Source organism: Canis lupus, chromosome 13, assembly GCF_048164855.1.
Source record: "Canis lupus baileyi chromosome 13, mCanLup2.hap1, whole genome shotgun sequence".
Classification (NCBI taxonomy): domain Eukaryota; kingdom Metazoa; phylum Chordata; class Mammalia; order Carnivora; family Canidae; genus Canis; species Canis lupus.
In genome coordinates this window covers 15714696-15733058 of record NC_132850.1, presented here as the reverse complement: position 1 = coordinate 15733058, position 18363 = coordinate 15714696, and the positions used below count along the sequence as shown (strand labels likewise).

General features: G+C 36.5%; 1 protein-coding gene across 14 annotated transcripts in view; it reads left to right on the top strand.

Moving 5' to 3' along the window:
- Positions 1–18363, top strand: part of MAST2 (microtubule associated serine/threonine kinase 2) — a 208308-nt gene that overhangs the window by 76460 nt on the left and 113485 nt on the right. For 11 of the 14 annotated variants that reach the window (XM_072772330.1, XM_072772329.1, XM_072772328.1 and 8 more), the window contains one exon: positions 11900–11931. In XM_072772330.1, coding sequence (XP_072628431.1) covers positions 11900–11931 — 32 coding nt within the window. Of the gene's footprint in view, positions 1–2663; positions 2767–11899; positions 11932–17515; positions 17551–18363 lie in introns of those variants that run through there. The other 3 variants (XM_072772331.1, XM_072772337.1, XM_072772342.1) reach the window with 3 other exon arrangements.

Sequence of the window (18363 nt, the reverse complement as noted above, 5' to 3'; positions counted from 1 at the left end):
GTACATTTGCTATGCAGGAAAGGGAGGTTTCTCAGCAGATTTATTTGCTGCCAGAGCTTAGGGGAGAAGATTGTATTTGGGGATAAGGTTCTTTTAAGGCCGGTCAGTAAATGGTATTAAAGTACATTTGTGTGGTAGGTTATGTTTTTCTCTCCTAAAAGCATTTTTTTTGAATGATTATTATAATAGCTACCAACCAGAAGACTGTCAGTAAGTAGTATGTGAAAACGGAGTATATCCTTTCTCTAGTAAAACCTCTTTGGCTGACTTAGCTGCAGTTGATATTTTTTATCAGTGTAACTCCAAATAAGCAACCATTTACTTACTTGATTGATTCATTGGTTTATTCATCAAATATTCATTTGGTACCTACTAGGCTAAGTATGTCATTGAGAGCAAGACTAATCTCTGTTCCTCTAGAGCTAACAGTCATTCCCAGAAAACAATTAAGTAACTAATGATAGTAAAGAGTCGGAAGTACATAGAGGTAGGCTAGGAAAACCATTATGTAGGGAGATCTTCCCAGAGGAGATAGATTGAAGCTAAGGTCCAAGAATGTATAAAAGGAGATAAGGAAAAGTAATCCAAGAAGAATAATAGGTGTGAAGCCCTGAAGTGAAGAGAGGGTATGCCATGTCCCCAAGATCAAAACTCCAGAAAGACTGGGGAATTGTGCAAAGGATGCTGAAGAAGTAGGCAATAGCCAGGTAGCATCCTATAGGCTGCAGAAAGGATTTTAGACTTTATCCACTGAGGAATTTAAGAAGAAAAATGACCCAATCAGTTCTGCATTTTATTTTATTTATTTTTTCAGTTCTGCATTTTAAAAGGATCTTTTTGGCTGCTTGTTTTGTTAAACTAAGGTAGTACCATTTAGAAAACAGATACTAATTACATGATATTTACATTGATACAACATTAAGGATCCTGGGGAACAAACTAAAGGAAGATCAACTAGGAAGGTGGTATTGGATGATGCTGGTCTGGACAAGGGGACATGGCAGTAGAGATAAAGTGAAATCTAAAGATAGATGTTTTGGAGGTAGCCATTGGCAAGGCTTGCTGAATAATTGAGTTGTAGAGTAAAAGAAAGTGAAACAAGAATGCCTCTAAACAAACTGAGAGGTGATAAAGGGAGGTGGGTGGGGAATGAGCTAAATGGGTGATGGGTATTAAAGAGGGCACTTGTTAAGATGAGCACTGGGTGTTACACGAAAGTGATGAATCACTAAATTCTACTCCTAAAGCCAGTATATTATTACACTATATGTTAACCCTTGAGAATTTAAATAAAGATTTGAAGGAAAAAGAAAAGAATGACTCTAGATTTGGTGGTACCATCACTGAAATGGAAAATACAGGAGGACCAAGGTTGAGTAGGAAGCCAGGTTGAGTTTTTAGACATTTTAAGTACAAGATAGTTATATATGCTCAGGTGAGAGATCTAGGATGAAGATACAAATATGGGAGTCATCTGTAAAATGTATGTAGAGAGGAGTTTCCAGACAGAACTTTAAGGACAATCAACGTTTAAGGGTCTCAGATGATGAAGGATAAGCCTGCAAAGATGTAGTGTTTTCAGAAATAAAAGCTAAAACAGGAGCATATGGTTTTGAGGAAAGAAAATTATTTTAAGATAGAAGAGTGAATAATACTGACAAATGCTGCTGAGCACTCAGGTCAGAAAAAGAAATGGTAGACTGGATGCAGTGGAGGTGTTTTACATGGAGACCATTGATAACCTGGCAAGAATGGTTTAAACGGAGTGGTGAAGTCCAGGGATATTTGCAGTATGTTGAACAGCAAATAGGAAGTGAAAAATTGGAGACAGTGATTCAACCACACTAATTCAAGAAGTGTGGTTGTGATTATAAAAACCACCAGTGGTTCAGTCAGTTAAGCTTCCCACTCTTTTTTTTTTCCCCAAAAAAGATATATTTATTTATTTTTAGTGAGAGAATGAGAGTGAGTAGGGTGTGGGGCAGGTAGAGGCAAAGGGAGAGAGAGTCCCAAGCAGACTCTGTGCTCAGCGCAGAGCCTGATGCAGGGCTCGATCCTACTACCTGGAGATCATAACCCAAGCCAAAACCAAGAGTCCAATGCTAAACTGACTGCACCACCTAGGCACCCCTAAGCTTCAGACTCTTGATCTCAGGGTCATGAGTTGAAGCCCTATGTTGGGTTGCATGCTGGGTGTGGAGTCTATTTAAAAAAAGAAAGAAAGAAAAAGAAAGAAATGTGGTTGTGAAGGGAAAAAGACTTGATAAGGCAGAGGTTGAAGAGGGATATGTAGTAATTAAGGGGAAAATTTTGTTAAAAGGTGGGATTGACTAGATGTGTTCAGAATGCTAATTAGAAGATCATGGAGAATATGGAGAGTCAAGAGATAACCAGTAAATCAGAGAAGGCTGAATGGGATGGACTTCATCTGATGTTACAAGGTATTGCCAGATATTACCATCCTACTTCCTAAGATGAAGTGATAAATTTATGTTATCTCTTTAAATGAGAGTGCTCTTGCCTCAGCCAGACTTCTAGACTGTGCAGTTTTCCTCCTTAATTTGTTATGAATGTTCTCTGGGAAAGGGAGGATTGGGAAATCATTGTTCCTTGGACTGCTTTTATCTGATTGGAGAGCACTTTTTTGTTCCACTTTGTCTTAGGGCTGTCTTTATGGTACCAGAGTGCTTGGCATAGAATGTACTCATCTGGAGCCCTGGGCATCCATCTTGGAAATGCAGGCTTTTGTGGAGGTGCAAGGAGAGGGTAAGGAAGAAGAGATGGATCTTCATGGATGCATTTCCTTGTCTAAAAGGGATTCAGAGAGGGGCATATATGCAATTTTATTATTGCCCCCAAATATACAAATATTTACCTCGTGTTTCCTATTTAAACTGTTCAAGAAGCCAGGACTGTCATATAGGTTCAAAGATTGGTGTTACCAAGTTATATATAGATTGTTTCAGAATAAAGAAAAAAAGGACACATTCCCCTACCACATTTTATGAGGATTAGGATGCCCAAATTGACAAGGACAGTTCGAGAAGAGAAAATATGTAGGCCAATCTTACTTACTTACCACAGAGGCAAAATCCTTAATAAAAGCCTCCAGATCTAGATGATTTTATTAATGAAAACTGTATAATAATTAAGGAAGAAATAATGCCAATCTTACACAAACTCTCTCAGGAAATAGAGGCAGGAACACTTCCTAGCCAGTTTTAGGAGGCTAATGTAATTGTGATTCTAAAATCAGACAAAAACATTATAATAAAATCTGGAGACCAGATCCCTTATGAATATAGGTGCAAAAATCTTTAATAAAATATCAGCAAAGATAGCCTAACAAAGTTGGGTTATACACAGAAATGTAAGATTAGTTTAATAAAGATGGTGTCCAACTTATTATAGTTTGACTATAATGTTTCAACTTTATGATGGTGTGAAAATGATATACATTTGGTAGAAACTGTATGTTGAATTTTGGAACTTGATATTTTCCTGGGCTAGTTAGAATGTAGTATGATACTCTCCAGTCAGCCACATGATTGATATACTTACTAGCCACCCTGTACATATACATCCATTCTCTTTTTCACTTTCAGTACAGTATTTTTTAAAAATTTTATTTATTTATTTATGATAGTCACAGAGAGAGAGAGAGAGAGAGAGAGAGAGGCAGAGACATAGGCAGAGGGAGAAGCAGGCTCCATGCAAGGAGCCTGACGTGGGATTCGATCCCGGTCTCCAGGATTGCGCCCTGGGCCAAAGGCAGGCGCTAAACTGCTACGCCACCCAGGGATCCCTTCAGTACAGTATTTAATACATTATATTAAAATAGTCATACTTTATTATAAAATAGACTTTATGTTAGATCATTTTGCCCACCTGTAGGCTTAATGTAAGTGTTTTGAGCACACTTAAGGTAGGCTAGGGTAAGCTGTGATGTTTAAAAAGCTTTTTAAAAAACATTTTATTTAATTATTCATGAGAGACACAGAGAGAGAGGCAGAGACAGAGGCAGAGGGAGAAGCAGGCTCCCTGTGGGGAGCCTGATGTGGTACTTGATCCCAGGACCCTGACCTGATCAGGACCCTGACCTGACCAGGATCATGACCTGAGCCAAAGACAGATACTCACTGAACCACCCAGGCATCCTTTAAGTGCAGTTTTGACTTAACAATATTTTCAGCTTACAATGGGTTTATTGGGACATAACCCCATAGTAAGTTGAGGAAGTACTCTATTAGAAAATCAGTCACTGTGTGGAGCCTGGGTAGCTCAGTCTGTTAAGTGTTTACCTTTAGCTGAGGTTATGATCTCAGGGTCCTGAGATCGAGCCCTGAATTGGGCTCCCTGCTCAGTAGGGAGTCTGCTTTCCCTCTCCTTCTGCCCCTCTCCATGCTTGCTCATGTGTATGCTCACTCTCTCTAAAATAAATAAAAAATATATTTTTTAAGATTTTATTTATTTATTCCTGGCAGACACAGAGAGAGAGCGAGAGAGGCAGAGACACAGGCAGAGGGAGAAGCAGGCTCCATACAGGGAGCCCGATATGGGACTCGATCTCTGGTCCCCAGGATCACACCCTGGGCTGAAGGCGGCGCTAAACCGCTGGGCCACCGGGGCTGCCCTAAAATCTCTTTCTTTTCAAAAGAAAATCCATCACTGTAATTTACCACATTAGCAGGAAAAAAAAACCCCTATGATCATTTCAGTATATGCTGAGAAAATATTTGATAAAATCAATATCCATTCATGATAAAAACTCCTAAATATATTAGGAATAGCAGGAAACTGTCAATTTGATAAAAGTATTCTATGAAAAACCTACAGCCAACATCATATTTAGTGGTAAAATATTGAACTCTTTCTCCCTATGATCAGATGAGAAACATGGCAAGGATGTCTACCAGACGATTCTAGAAAGTGGAAAGAGGCAAAATCTTTAATATTTTTAAAGATTTATTTATTTCAGAGAGAGAGAGAGAAAGAGATAGTGTTTGTGGGGGTAGGGGTAGAGGCAGAGGGAAAGGAGAGAGGAAACAGACTCCCTGCTGAGCGAGGAGCCCAATGCAGGGCTCAATCTCAGGACCCTATATCAGGGTCTGAGCTGAAACCAAGAGTCAGACACCTAACCCACCTAACCCACCTAACTCACCCAGGCTACCTGAGAAAATGATTGTTTATACATAAAAATCCTAAGGAGTCTACAAAAACAGTCATTATAGCTAATAATGAATTTGGCAAAGTTATAAGACATGGTCAGTATATAAAAACGTATTGCATTCCTATACTAGAAGCAAGCAATTGGAAAATGAAATAATTTTATTTCAAAAATATCTACTTAAGGGATAAGTTTAGCAAAAGAAGGTCTTTTTGCTGAAAATTATGAAACATTGCTTAGAATAATTAAAGTAGATCTAAATAATTGGAGAAATACTGTGTTCATGGGTTGGAAGACTTAATGTTAAGATCTCAGTTCTTTCCAAATTGGTCTGTAATCCCAGCAGACATTTTTGTACAAATTAATAATTTATATGCAACATTTATATGCAAATGCAGAGTCTAGAATGTCCAAAGCATTCTTGAAGAAGAAGAGCAAAGTTAAAGGACTACATGATCTGACTTAAATACTTGTTAATATAAAGCTGCAGAATGAAGAAAGTAAGAAAGTATGGAGTCCCAAAATAGCCCATTCTATTTTAATTCAGTTTTTAACAAAGGTGCCTAAGCAATTTGTTGGTGAAAAGATGGTATTTTCCATAAACGGTGCTGGAATAAGTGGATATCTCTATGGAAAAAGATAACCTAAACCTATCTCATATTACCCCCAAATTAATTCAAAATGGACCTAAATGTTAAGGCTAAAAGCCATAAAGCAATTAGAAATAAAATATAGGAAAATAATTTTGTCCCCTTGGCATGGACAGAGGTTTCTTAGGCAAGATACTGAAAGCATTAACCATAAAAGAAATATTGACTAATTGACTTTCATCAGCATTTAAAACTTTTGCTTATCAAAAGACACCACTACTAACTTTAGTTAGGCAAGCCACAGACTGAGAGAAAATATTCATCAAACATATCTAACAAAGGACTTGTGTTTAGAATATATGAAGAATTCTTAAAACTGAATAATAAAAAGACAAATAGGCTGATTATAAAAGGGACAAAATATTTTAAGATAATTCATAAAAGTACTGATGTACTGATGGCTAATAAGCAAATGAAAAGATGCTTAAAATCATTAGTTATTTTGAAAATGCAAATTAAAACTGCAGTGAGATACAACTGCACACTCTAAGCCAAAATTTAGATTACTGATGACACATATTGGTTTGAACATAGAGCAGTTGGAGTTCTTGGGGTGGGTGTAGAGTGATTCTGATATTATTAGTAATAATTATTACTATATTAGCTAGAATGTGGAACAATTGAAATTCTCATACATTGTCATTGGGAGTGTAATTTGATATAATCACTTCAGAAAAAGATCTGGTAGTTTTTTATAAAACTAAATATATACCAATCCTATAACCCACTAATCCTACACTCTTAGGTATTTTACCCAAGACAGATGAAACATAGGCCTATTAAAAGACTTGTCTAGGAATGTTAGTAGTTCAAAACTGGAAATAATCCAAATGTCCGTTAATAGGAGAAAAGATAAATAAACTGTGGTATACTAATATGATTAGATTTTACTACTGTTACATGCAACATATGGATGAATTTCTTTTTTTTTTTAAGATATTATTTATTTATTCATGAGAGACATAGAGGAAGAGGCAGAGACATAGGCAGAGGGAGAAGCAGGCTCCTCATGAGGAGCCTGATGTGGGACTCGATCCTAGGACTCTAGGATCATGACCTGAGCCAAAGGCAGACACTCAACCACTGAGCCACCCAGATGCCCCTGGATGAATTTCTAAAACATTGTGCTGAGTGAAAGAAGTTTTATATACAAGCATTCATACTTATTCCATTCATATGAAGTTTGGGAGCAGGCAAAACTAACCCATGGTAGAAAAATGGAAATAGTATTTGCTTGGGTGAGGGAGTAGTGATTTGTTGGGAATTTACCAAAAAAGGATATGATGAACTCTTTGGATTGATGAATATGTTCTATATATTGGTAGGGATTTGGGTTACCTGAGTTTTTGCATTTATTAAACTTATCATCTGGCATATATAATACTGTACATTTCAGTGTTTGTAAATTTACCTTGAAAAAAATATATATCCAGCATGAAAGCATTGTAAATAAATGCTGAATTCTGGGTAATGATATACATGTTTAAGTATCTACCGATATCTGTAGTCTACTTTGAGATGCATTTTGTTTTTAGAAAGGGATAGGTGGCTAAATATATGATAAAGCAAATATGTGCATTCCTTGGAGATATTGTGAGTTCAATTAACTATCGCAATAAAGCAAATCAAATGGATTTTTTGGTTTTCTAATGCATGTAAAAGTTATGTTTAAACTGTAGCCTGTTAAGTGAGCAATAGCATTCTGTCTAAAAAAAAAACTACATATCTTAATTAAAAAATACTTATTGCTAAAAAATATTAGCCACCATCTGGGCTTTCAGTGAGTCATAATCTTTTTACTGGTGGAAGGTCTTACATCGATGTTGATGGCTGCTGACTGATCAGGGTGGTGGTTGCTGAAGGCTGGGATGATTGTGGCAGTTTCTTAAAAAAGACAACAGTGAAGTTGCCACATTAATTTACTCTCTTCCTTTCATGAATAATTTCTCTGTATCGTGACATGTGGTTTGATAGTATTTTACCCACAGAACCTCTTTCAAAATTGGAATCAGTCCTCTCAAACTCTGCTACTGCTTTATCAACTAAGTTTATATGATATTTTAAATCCTTTATTGTTTCAACATTCTTCATAGCATCCTCACCAGGAATAGATTCCATCCCAAGAAACCATTGTCTTTGTTCATCCATAAGAAGTAACTCCTCACCCATTCAAGTGTTATCATGAGATTATAGTAATTCAGTCACACCTTCAAACTCCACTTGTGTTCTAGTTCTCTTGCTATTTACACCCCATCTGCAAAGTTACTTCTTCCACTGAAGTCTTAAATTTCTCAAAGTCACCCTTGAGGGTTGGAATCCGCTTCTTTCAAACTCTTGTTCATGTTGATGTTTTGACCTACCCCCATGAATCACAAGTGTTCATGATTGAACACACAAAGGACATTGTGGGGTTATTTACTGCCTTAATTTCAATATTGTAGGGAGACCAAAGGAGAGGGGGAGAGATGGGAATGGCTAGTCAGTTAAAACACACACATTTATCAATTAAATTTGCCATTTTGTGAATGCATAAAGAAGATGTGAGATACACACACACACACATATATAAAATTTGGGTGGGGAGAATGCAATATTACTCAGCCATCAGAAAGGATGAATAACTACCATTTACATCGCTGTGAATGGAACTGGAGAGTATTATGCTAAGTGAAGTATGTCAGTCGGAGAAAGAATTATCATATGGTTTCACTCATAATGTGGAATGTAAGAAATGGTGAAAGGGATCATAAGGGAAGGGGAGAAACTGAGTGAGAAAAATTAGAGAGGAAGACAAACCATGAGAGACTCCTGAGTCTGGGAAACAAGTAAAGGGTTTGCAGAAGGGAAGCTGTGGGGAGGGGTGGAGTAACTGGGTGATGGGCATTAAGGAGGGCACATAATGTGATGAGCACTGGGTGTTGTTACAGTGTATGTTGACAAATTGAATTTAAATAAAACGTTTGCCATCTTGTATGGGCAAGGTTTGTAGCACCCCAAAAGAATTACAATAGTAACATCAAAGATCCCTGATCCCAGATCACCATAGCAAATATAATAATAATGTAAAAGTTTGAAATTTTGTGAGAATCACCAAATGTGACAGAGACACATGGAATGAGCAAATGCTGTTGGAAAGTGGTGCTGACACACTTGCTGTAGGATCGCCACAGACCATCAATATGTTTAAAAAAAAAAAAAAAGACAGTATCTGTGAAGAGCAATAAAATAAGTACAATAAGACAAGGCACGCCTGTATTACAAAATGTTAACAATTGAACAGTCTGCATTGTAGGTATATACAATTCAGGTTTTGCTGGACAGGTTTTTAAACCTTTTGTTTTCTTTGTCTGAAAATTTTCATACTATATTGGGGGACAAATGATGTTACTGGTATAATGAAATACAACTCTTGGTATATGTGATTTTAAAAAATGTTATAATGGCAACAAGAAAATATAAGGTACTAGCAATAAATATAACAAAAATATTTGTATAATTTTTATTTGAAAAATTATCAGAATTTATTAAAACATACTAAAGAAGACCTGAATAAATGGACAGGTGTGCCATGTTCTTGATAGTAGTTGTCTGTGTTGTAAATATGTTAGTTATCCCCAGATCAACTCTAGATCGAGTGCAGTGTCAAAATTTTTATCAACAAGTTGATTCTAAAATTTATATGGAAGAGTAAAGCCCCAAGATTAGCTTCCATAATTTTCAAGAGTAATTACAATGTGAATGGACTTGTTTTATAAATATCAAGATTTGTCAAGCTATACCAGTTAAACAGTGTGGTATTGGCACAAGAGCTGACAAGTACAGTGGAACTGAATATAGTCAAGAGAGATACCCCTACCTACCTTCATGGAAACTTAATATTGCACTGAAATTGCACATCATTTAACAAATGATCTGGGATAATCGATCATATGTATAGAAAAAAAATATAATAGGATTCCTGTCTCCCTTCATATGTAAAAATAAGTTACAGGTATATTATTTTTAGTTTAGTATATTTATTTTAAGTTACAGGTATATTAACAAATTTTGTTTGTTTTCTTAAAGATTTTATTTATTTATTCATGAAAGACATACACACACAGAGGCAGAGACATAGGTAGAGGGTGAAGCAGGCTCCCTGTATAGAGAGCCTGATGCGGGACTCAATCCTGGGATCACACCCTGAGCCAAAGGCAGAGGCTCAACTGCTGAGCCACCCAGGCATCCCATGATAAAAGACTCTTTAACAGTAGAGAATAAACTGAGAGTTGATGAAGGGAGGTGAGTGGGAGATGGATTAGAAGGGTGATGGGTATTAAGGGAAAGCACTTTTTATGCTGAGCTCTGGGTGTTGTATGTAAATAATGAATCACTGAAATTCTATTCCTGAAACCAGTATTGCACTGTATGTTAACTAGAATTTATTTATTTAATTTTTATTTTTAAATTTTAAAAAAGATTTTATTTATTCATGAGAGACACAGAGAGAGAGAGAGAGAGAGAGGCAGAAACATAGGCAGAGGGAGAAGCAGGCTCCATGTAGGGAATCTGATGTGGGACTCGGTCCCGGGACTCCAGGATCGTGCCCTAAGCCGAGGGCAGATGCCCAACTGCTGAGCCACCCAGGCGTCCGAACTAACTAGAATTAATTAATTAATTAATTTTCTATTATTTATTTATATAAGATTTTATTCATGAAAGACAGACAGAGAGAGAGAGACAGAGAGACAGAGAGAGAGAGAGACAGGCAGAGGGAGAAGTAGACCCCATGCAGGGATCCCAAGGTGGGACCCCATTCCGGGTCTCCAGGATCACACCCCGGGCTGCAGGCAGTGCCAAACCACTGTGCCACCAGGGCTGCCCTACTAACTAGAGTTTAAATAAAGATTAAAAAAATAAAATGAGAGGGAAAAGGGAAGAATGATAAATTGTGTCAAAATTCTTTATAATTATGAAATTTTAATGATAGAAATAAAAATTATAAAATAAAAAAGAATTCCTGATGGAATATAGTGTATGTGAAAAACAGAAGAGTCCAGATGTCTAGGGTTTTGGTTTAAATAACCAGAAGAATAGAAATACCATCATCTGAGATGGGGAAAGGCTGTGGTTGGAATCAATTTTGATAGAAAGAATGAGCTCAGTTTGGGACATGTTGGGTTTGAGATGTTGAGTAGGCAAATTGGTTATAAGTATCAGGAGCTTGGGAGACTGGTCTGGGATGTGTTGGATAGGGAGGTCAAATCTAAACGTATACTTTACAAACTTTTTATAAGAGCATTGTTTTGATGGAGAAGAAAAACATGCAAAGAAAATTAACTTTCTATCTCCTGGAGAATAGATAAATAAATATTATAAATAAGTGACAAATTTATAGGCTAATGAATGAAATGGAAAATATCCACATGAGTGAATCTTTCAGTTATAATGTTGAAGTCAGCAGATGATACATACAATATTTGAAATAAATTACTTAATAACATATGGAACAATGCTAATAATTATGATTATATGTAAGAAAATATAAAGACATATGACAAAGATAAAAATATTTATAATAGGTAAATGGGAACTTGTGGGAGGTGGGACTTGATAAATTTTGAAAGCAAGTCACAGAGGTCCAACTCTTCTCACACCCGTGGTGTGTATAGTTATCTCTTTGTTGTATTATTTTCTATACTACTTCGTCTAAGATGCTTCCCAATTAACGAAAAATTCATGTCGTTCCTTTCATATCCCTTACTCTTGATGATAGGTGAATCCTTTATAATTCATCAAATAAAATGGCTAGCCCACTGGATATTTGAAATAATCTCCACTGGTGAGATGGTTCCATCTAGTGGGGAAAAAGCTGCAAGTATTCTGTGAGACAGTCCTTTTGGGAAGGAGGAATAAAGAGTGATAGTTAACCCAACTGCTCTTTATTTCACTGAATTTAAAAGATAAGGGAGGAGGTTATTTTTTGGAAATACTTAGTTTTTACTATTGTTAAGATAATGCTGTAAGACCTTTAATGGAGACCTGTAGGACTTCGTTGTGTCCTTATTTCTGTCTAACTTGTGTTTTGTGCTTTGTTTTTCAGAAGGAGTTGAGCCTTCCAAGAAGAGGCAGCTTGTAAGTTGATGATGATTATGATTATGATTATGAATAGCAGCTTAGAAATCCCTCCTGGGGAATGTTGTCAGTGTTATTTGGAGGAATTCCATTCATTCTCCTCTTATTTGGGCAGGGAACCTGGTGAGCCAGCCAGTTTCTCTTGAGATCAGATCCTCTCCTTTCCCCCATCCTTTCTCACCCTTAATCCTTTTATCTGTGTCAGTTTTTGCCTAGCATTTGAGGAAAAGCTGCTAGTTAAGTACCCATCGCAGTTTTATACTTGCATTTTTTGGGATTTACCAAGTGTTGTTTTTTAAAACATACTTAAGCTTTTTGGGAATGTTCAAGAAACTCTTAGCATCTCTATCTGTCCCATAACATAGTAGTAGGTAGAGTCAAACTTTTCTGACAGTTTTGGGGCAAGGGCAGTAACTAAGTTTGGATTCAGGGTAAGAATAAGACTTTCTTTCATCTGTTTGTTTTATTCTGGCTTTCTGGCCAGGGAAATTAGTGAATGATCTTTGTCCCTGTACTTAGATTCTTTTATTTTCATGGCCTGCTTTTTCTCTTTAAGATTTCTTTTGGGGCAGTACTGCAAATTTGGCTAGTCAGAATCATCTAGAATGCTTGTTAAAATTCTGAACAGATTTTGAACTCATTTGAATCAGAATCTCCATATTGGGGCCCAAGAAACCTGTATTTTTATGTACCTGCATCCACACCTACCATGATTTTGCTAAGAAGCCAAATTTGGGAAACACTAAGGAAATAGTAACAATGGCTTTGAAACTTTTCCTTACAGAAGCTTATAAGGAGGAGAATACATGGTGTTCATATTTATTAAGTATACTTTATATATACATCTTATGTGTTTTTTGTAAGTGTATGAAATACAAGGTAATTATGTTACTGCCATTTTAGGATTTTGTTTTATAAAAATACCTTAGTAATTAGATGTACTCTGAGATCATTCATTCATTCATTCATTCATTCATTCATTCATGAGAGACACACAGAGAGAGGCAGAGAGACACAGGCAAAGGGGGAAGCAGGCTCCATGCAGGGAACCTGACGCGGGACTCGATCCTGGGTCTCCACGCCTTGGGCTGAAGGTGGTGCAAAACTGCTGAGCCACCCAGGCTGCCCTGAGATTTTTATAAAGCCCCTTTGGCTGCTTTGTGAAAGCTCATTGTGATTTGATAAAAAGAGACTCAAGTTATGAGTCACAAAACCCCTAGGGTTCATTTGGCATTGTCACTTAATTAGCTTTGTAAATGGAGACAAATCACTTCATCTCCTTAAACCTTAATTTAAGGTTTCTTCAATATAAATTGAAGATCATAGTATCTGTTTTTCTTTATTTTTAAATTTTTTTAGATTTTATTTATTTATTCATGAGAGACACAGAGAGAGAGAGAGAGAGGCAGAGACACAGGCAGAGAAAGAAGCAGGCGCCATGCAGGGACCCGGATGTGGGACTTGATCCTGCGTCTCCAGGATCAGGTCTGGGCTGAAGGTGACGCTAAACTGCTGAGCCACCCAGGCTGCCTTGTTTTTCCTTTTCCTTTTTTTTTTTTTTTTTTTTTTTTATAGCTACTAGAAGAATCACTTAATATATGTGAAGTGCTTCATTTCTTAAAATTTTCTGAGGTGTATTAGTTTTAGAATTCTTGTAAACGTATTGGATTAACTTTGGGTACATTTTATTGTCTAAGAGCCACATTTCTTTATTTAAATTTAGTTCTAGGAGCACCTGAGTGGCTCAGTCAGTTAAGCATTTGACTCTTGATTTCAGTTCAGGTCATGATCTCAAGGTCATGAGATGGAGCCCCTCAATGGGTTCTGTGCTCAGAGGGGAGTCTGCTTGAGATTCTTTCCCCCCAATGCTCTCTCTCTCTTTGTCTCTCTCCCTCTCTCTACCTTTCAAATAAATAAATAAATAAATCTTTTAAAAAAATTTAGTTTAGTTCTAGCAGTGGATCTCAATTCTAGGTTCTCAAGTGTCCTGAGTCTTCTAAACACTGGGCAAAGGTGCTACCAGGACTCTTGTTGGAATGATCTACTAAGTATGCGCACATAACTGAAGAGAAGTGGCTTTTCAGCATCATTTTCAGCAAATATTGTTTTTTTTTTCTTAAGATTTTATTTTTAAGTAATCTCTACATCCAATTTGGGCCTCAAACTCATAACCCTGAGATCAAGTGTCATGTGCTTTACAGACTGAGTTGGCCAGGCACCCCTGTACTTGGTCACTATTCTATTATTTCTGGCATTTATTCTTCTGTTTCCTCTTATTTGAAAGTTCTCTGAGATTTGCTTTTTGCTTAAGATTAGGTGAAATGAATTAAGGCCTAAGGCGGGTGGATAGCTTCTTCTAGGAGTTATGTGCTTTCAGTGAATGGGGTTTGCTGAGGAGAGGGAAGGATATCCTGGGAAAATGATTATTATTTGAAATTGAAGGAATTTTGGGGTCATTTTAGTTTTAACCTTAGGAATATCTTGGTCATTTTAGTGATATCTAAAGTTAGGCTTACTGTAACTTTCTTAAAATATTTAATTAATTAGAATCAGAAATAAATACCTTTTTTTTAAAGAAATAAATACTTTTTAATAAAATAACTACATTTAAACAATTGATCATTCAATAAATGCACACTAATATCTATTGTGTGTTGGGCACTGATCTAAGTTTGGAGGCTGTAGGAATCAGACACATCCTTCTTATTTTGAGGATTTATCGTTAAGTAAGCCAGAAGTACCTCAGTGCAAACAGTAGTTTTTTTATCTTTAATATTGGAGGAGTAGAAAAGTTTTATTCTGGAAGGAAGCTGGGAATCCTGGATACTAATCTAGGTTATGCCACTAATAAGTTATGTGTGATTTCCATAGGAATTATCATTTCTAGGCCTGAATTGTCTCACAAAACAAGGGAATGGGCTTACCTCATCTCCTTGTTTAGTTATCTCCCCAAATAACTGCAGCTCCATGGTATCTCTTCTGCAGAGAACTAGGCAAGTATTTATAGGAAGTATGAAGTAGCAAGCAAAGTATGGCTTAGCATTTGGAGTAAAGAAGCCAGAAAAGTAAAAACCATACAACATAAAATGTTAGAATAAGTTTAATTAATACTTAAAAGTTTGTAGTAGATGTGGAGAAACTGATCTTAATACAAAGTAACTTAGACATTTGCCGCATTGTTTCTGGTCCTTGTAGACTAGTCTGGAAGTTTTTTTTTTGTTTTTTTTTTTTTAAGATTTAATTAATTTATTTGAGAGAGAGAGAGAGAGCGAGCTTGTGGATGGGCGAGTTGGGGGAGGAGTAGAGGAAGAGTTGAGGGGGAAAGAATCTGGCAGATTCTGTACTTCAGCACAGAGCTGAAGCCTGAGGAGCCAGATTTGGGCTGATCCCGTGACCCTGAGGTCATGACCTGAGCTGCCACCAGGAGTCAGATGTTTAACCAACTGAGCTACCCACGTGACCCATGGTCTGGAAGTTTAAAAAGTTTATAAAAACTTGTCATGAGACGCCTGGCTAGCTCAGTCCATAGAGCATGCAACTCTTGATCTCAGGGTCATGAATTGGAGCCCCACGTTGGGCATGGAGGTTACTTTAAAAAAGTAATTATAATTGTCTTCTGAGTCTTGGTTGGAAGAAGAAGGAGGTGTTGTACTTCTGTCCCTGTTTGTGTCTGTCTCAGAATGACTCTTCCAGGAGCAGATGCTACTCTACGCCTATTCCAGGCATAAAGGCTCATTTCCTTTGACGTATTCTCTATACTATATTTTATGGGTGCAGAGGAATTTGGGGGTTGCACCTAGTTTGGTGTCATGTCATGTCTTTTGAGGGAGAGTCAGGTTCATTTAATAAGCATAATTTTGAAAGTAGTCGAGCAATATAAAATAAGTGAAGTTCAGTAATTTTGAAGGCTATTAATTGATATGCTTTTCCATGTAACATGATACTTGCATTAAAATGGATGGAAACTAAAAAAATAGATTTTTTTAAAAAATGGATTTTTAGATGTGATATCTTGGCTTTCTACAATACACACTCTTTCACTTTACAAGTAATCCCTCCCAAATCTCCAAATTGGGAAGTAAAGTATACCACAGAAATGAAGAGCTTGGATTTGAGAGTCAGGCAGACTTGGGCTTGAGTCTTGCGAATATTCTTTACTAGATTTTTTTTCTTTTTTCTTTTTTAAAGATTTTGTTTATTTATTCATGAGAGAGAGAGAGAGAGAGGCACAGACACAGGCAGAGGGAGAAGCAGACTCCATGCAGGGAGCCCGACGTGGGACTTGATCCGAGGTCTCCAGGATCACACCCTGGGCTGAAGGCAGCACTAAACCACTGAGCCACCTGGGTTGCCCCTAGATGTTTTCTTTGTAAAATGAGTTACTGTATTTCTCTTTGTCTTTTTGCCTCTATTCATTTTTTCATTTGTTTAAATTCATCCATCTATCATATATTTAATAAGTTCTTGTTATATGCAGGCACTATTCTAGATACTGGAGATAAAGTAGTATTTAAGCAGTTTCTACTCTTATGGAGCTTTATTCAAGAGAGACAGACACAGAAACATATATCATGTGTCATAGGGTATTGAGTGCTGCGAAGAAAAAGCTTGATAAGAGATATGAGGGTATATGTTTTTGTGGAGCGGGGGTTGAAATTTTAAATTGTGTTGTCTAGGAATATTTTCATTAAGTGACACTTGAGCAGACAACAATAAGGGTCTGGAATGAATGATATTGATATATATTGAATAAGAGCATTTTATGTAGAAGATATACTATGTGCCAAGGTTCTGAGGTAGCAACATGCTTGGCATGTTGAAGGACAGCAAGGAGGCTAGGGTGCCTGTTGATGAGTGAACAGTGATGTTGGGATTAGTTGAGGATGGGGGGGGTATTGGAGAATATGAAGCACAGGCTGGATTTTGTAGTACACTGTAGGCTACAGAGAAAAGACTTTGTATTTTACATTGATTGAGACAGAAAGTCAGTGGGTAGTTTTAAAGCAGAGAAAGATGTGATCTGTCTTAGTTTTTTGTTTTGCTGGTTTTTTTTTTTTTTTTGAAAAGGGCAATTTGCTTTATTGAGATATAATCCACAAATCATATAATTACCATTTAAGAGTATACAGTTCATTGGTTTTTACTGTATGCACAAAGTTTTACAGGAATTACTGCTCTCTTAATTCAAAACATCTTCATTACCCAGAAAAAGCCTCCTTCCTTCTACATCCTACACTCCCTCTAGTCCCTGGTAACCAACTAATTTACTTTCTGTCTTAATAGATTTGTGTATTCTGAACATTCTATATAAGTGGAATTATTTAATATGTGGCCTCTTGTGCCTGGCTTCCTTTGGTTAATATAATTCTTTAGAGATTCATCTATATTTTAGTTTGTGTTATACTTTATTCCTTTTCAAGGTTAAATAATATTACATCGTATGTGTGTATGTATCACATTTTGTTTATCCATTATCTGTTGATGAACATTTGAATTGCTTCCACTTTTTGGCTATTGTGAATAATGCTGCTATGAACATGGGTGTACAAGTATCTGTTTGAGTCCCTGCTTTCACTTATTTCAGGTAGATACCAAGAAGAGGAGTCTCTGGATCATATGGTAATTCTGTGTGTAACTTTCTGAGGAACGACCATACTGCTTCTACAGCAGCTGCACCATTTTATATTCCAACCAACAATTCATGACAGTTACAATTTCTCCACATCCTAGCCAGCACTTGTTATTTTTCATTTTTAAAATAATGTCATCTTAATAAGTGTGAAGTGATATGTCATTGTGGTTTTAATTTGCGTTTTCCTAATTACTAGTGATGTTGAGCATCTTTTCATGTTCTTATTGGTTATTTGTAAACCTTTGGTGAAATCAGTTTCTTTGCCCATTTTTGAATTGGGTTGTAAATTTTTATTGTTTAGTTTTAGGAGTTCTTTACATATTCTGAATATTAAACTCTTATCAGATAAATGATTTGCATATATTTCTTTCATTCTTTTGGTTGCATTTTCATTCCCTTGATCGTGTCCTTGATATACAGAAGATGTTAATTTTCATGAAGTTCAGCTGATATATTTTTTCTTTTGTTGCCTATGATTTTGGTATCATATCCAAGAAATCATTGCCAGATCCAGTGTCAAAAAGGTATCTCCAGGTATTTCTTCTAAGAATTTTATAGTTTTAGCTCTTACGTTTAGGTCTTTGATCCATTTTGAGTTAATTTTTGTTTATGGTGTAAGGGAAGTGTCTAACTCATTCTTTTGCATATGAGTATCTAGTTTCCCCAGAATCATTTGTTAAAAAGACTGTCTTTCCCCACTGGATAGTCTTGGCACCTTTGTCAAAAATATTTGACCATATGTATGAACATTTATTTTGGGACTCTATTCATTCCGTTGGTCTAAATGTCTGTCCTTATAC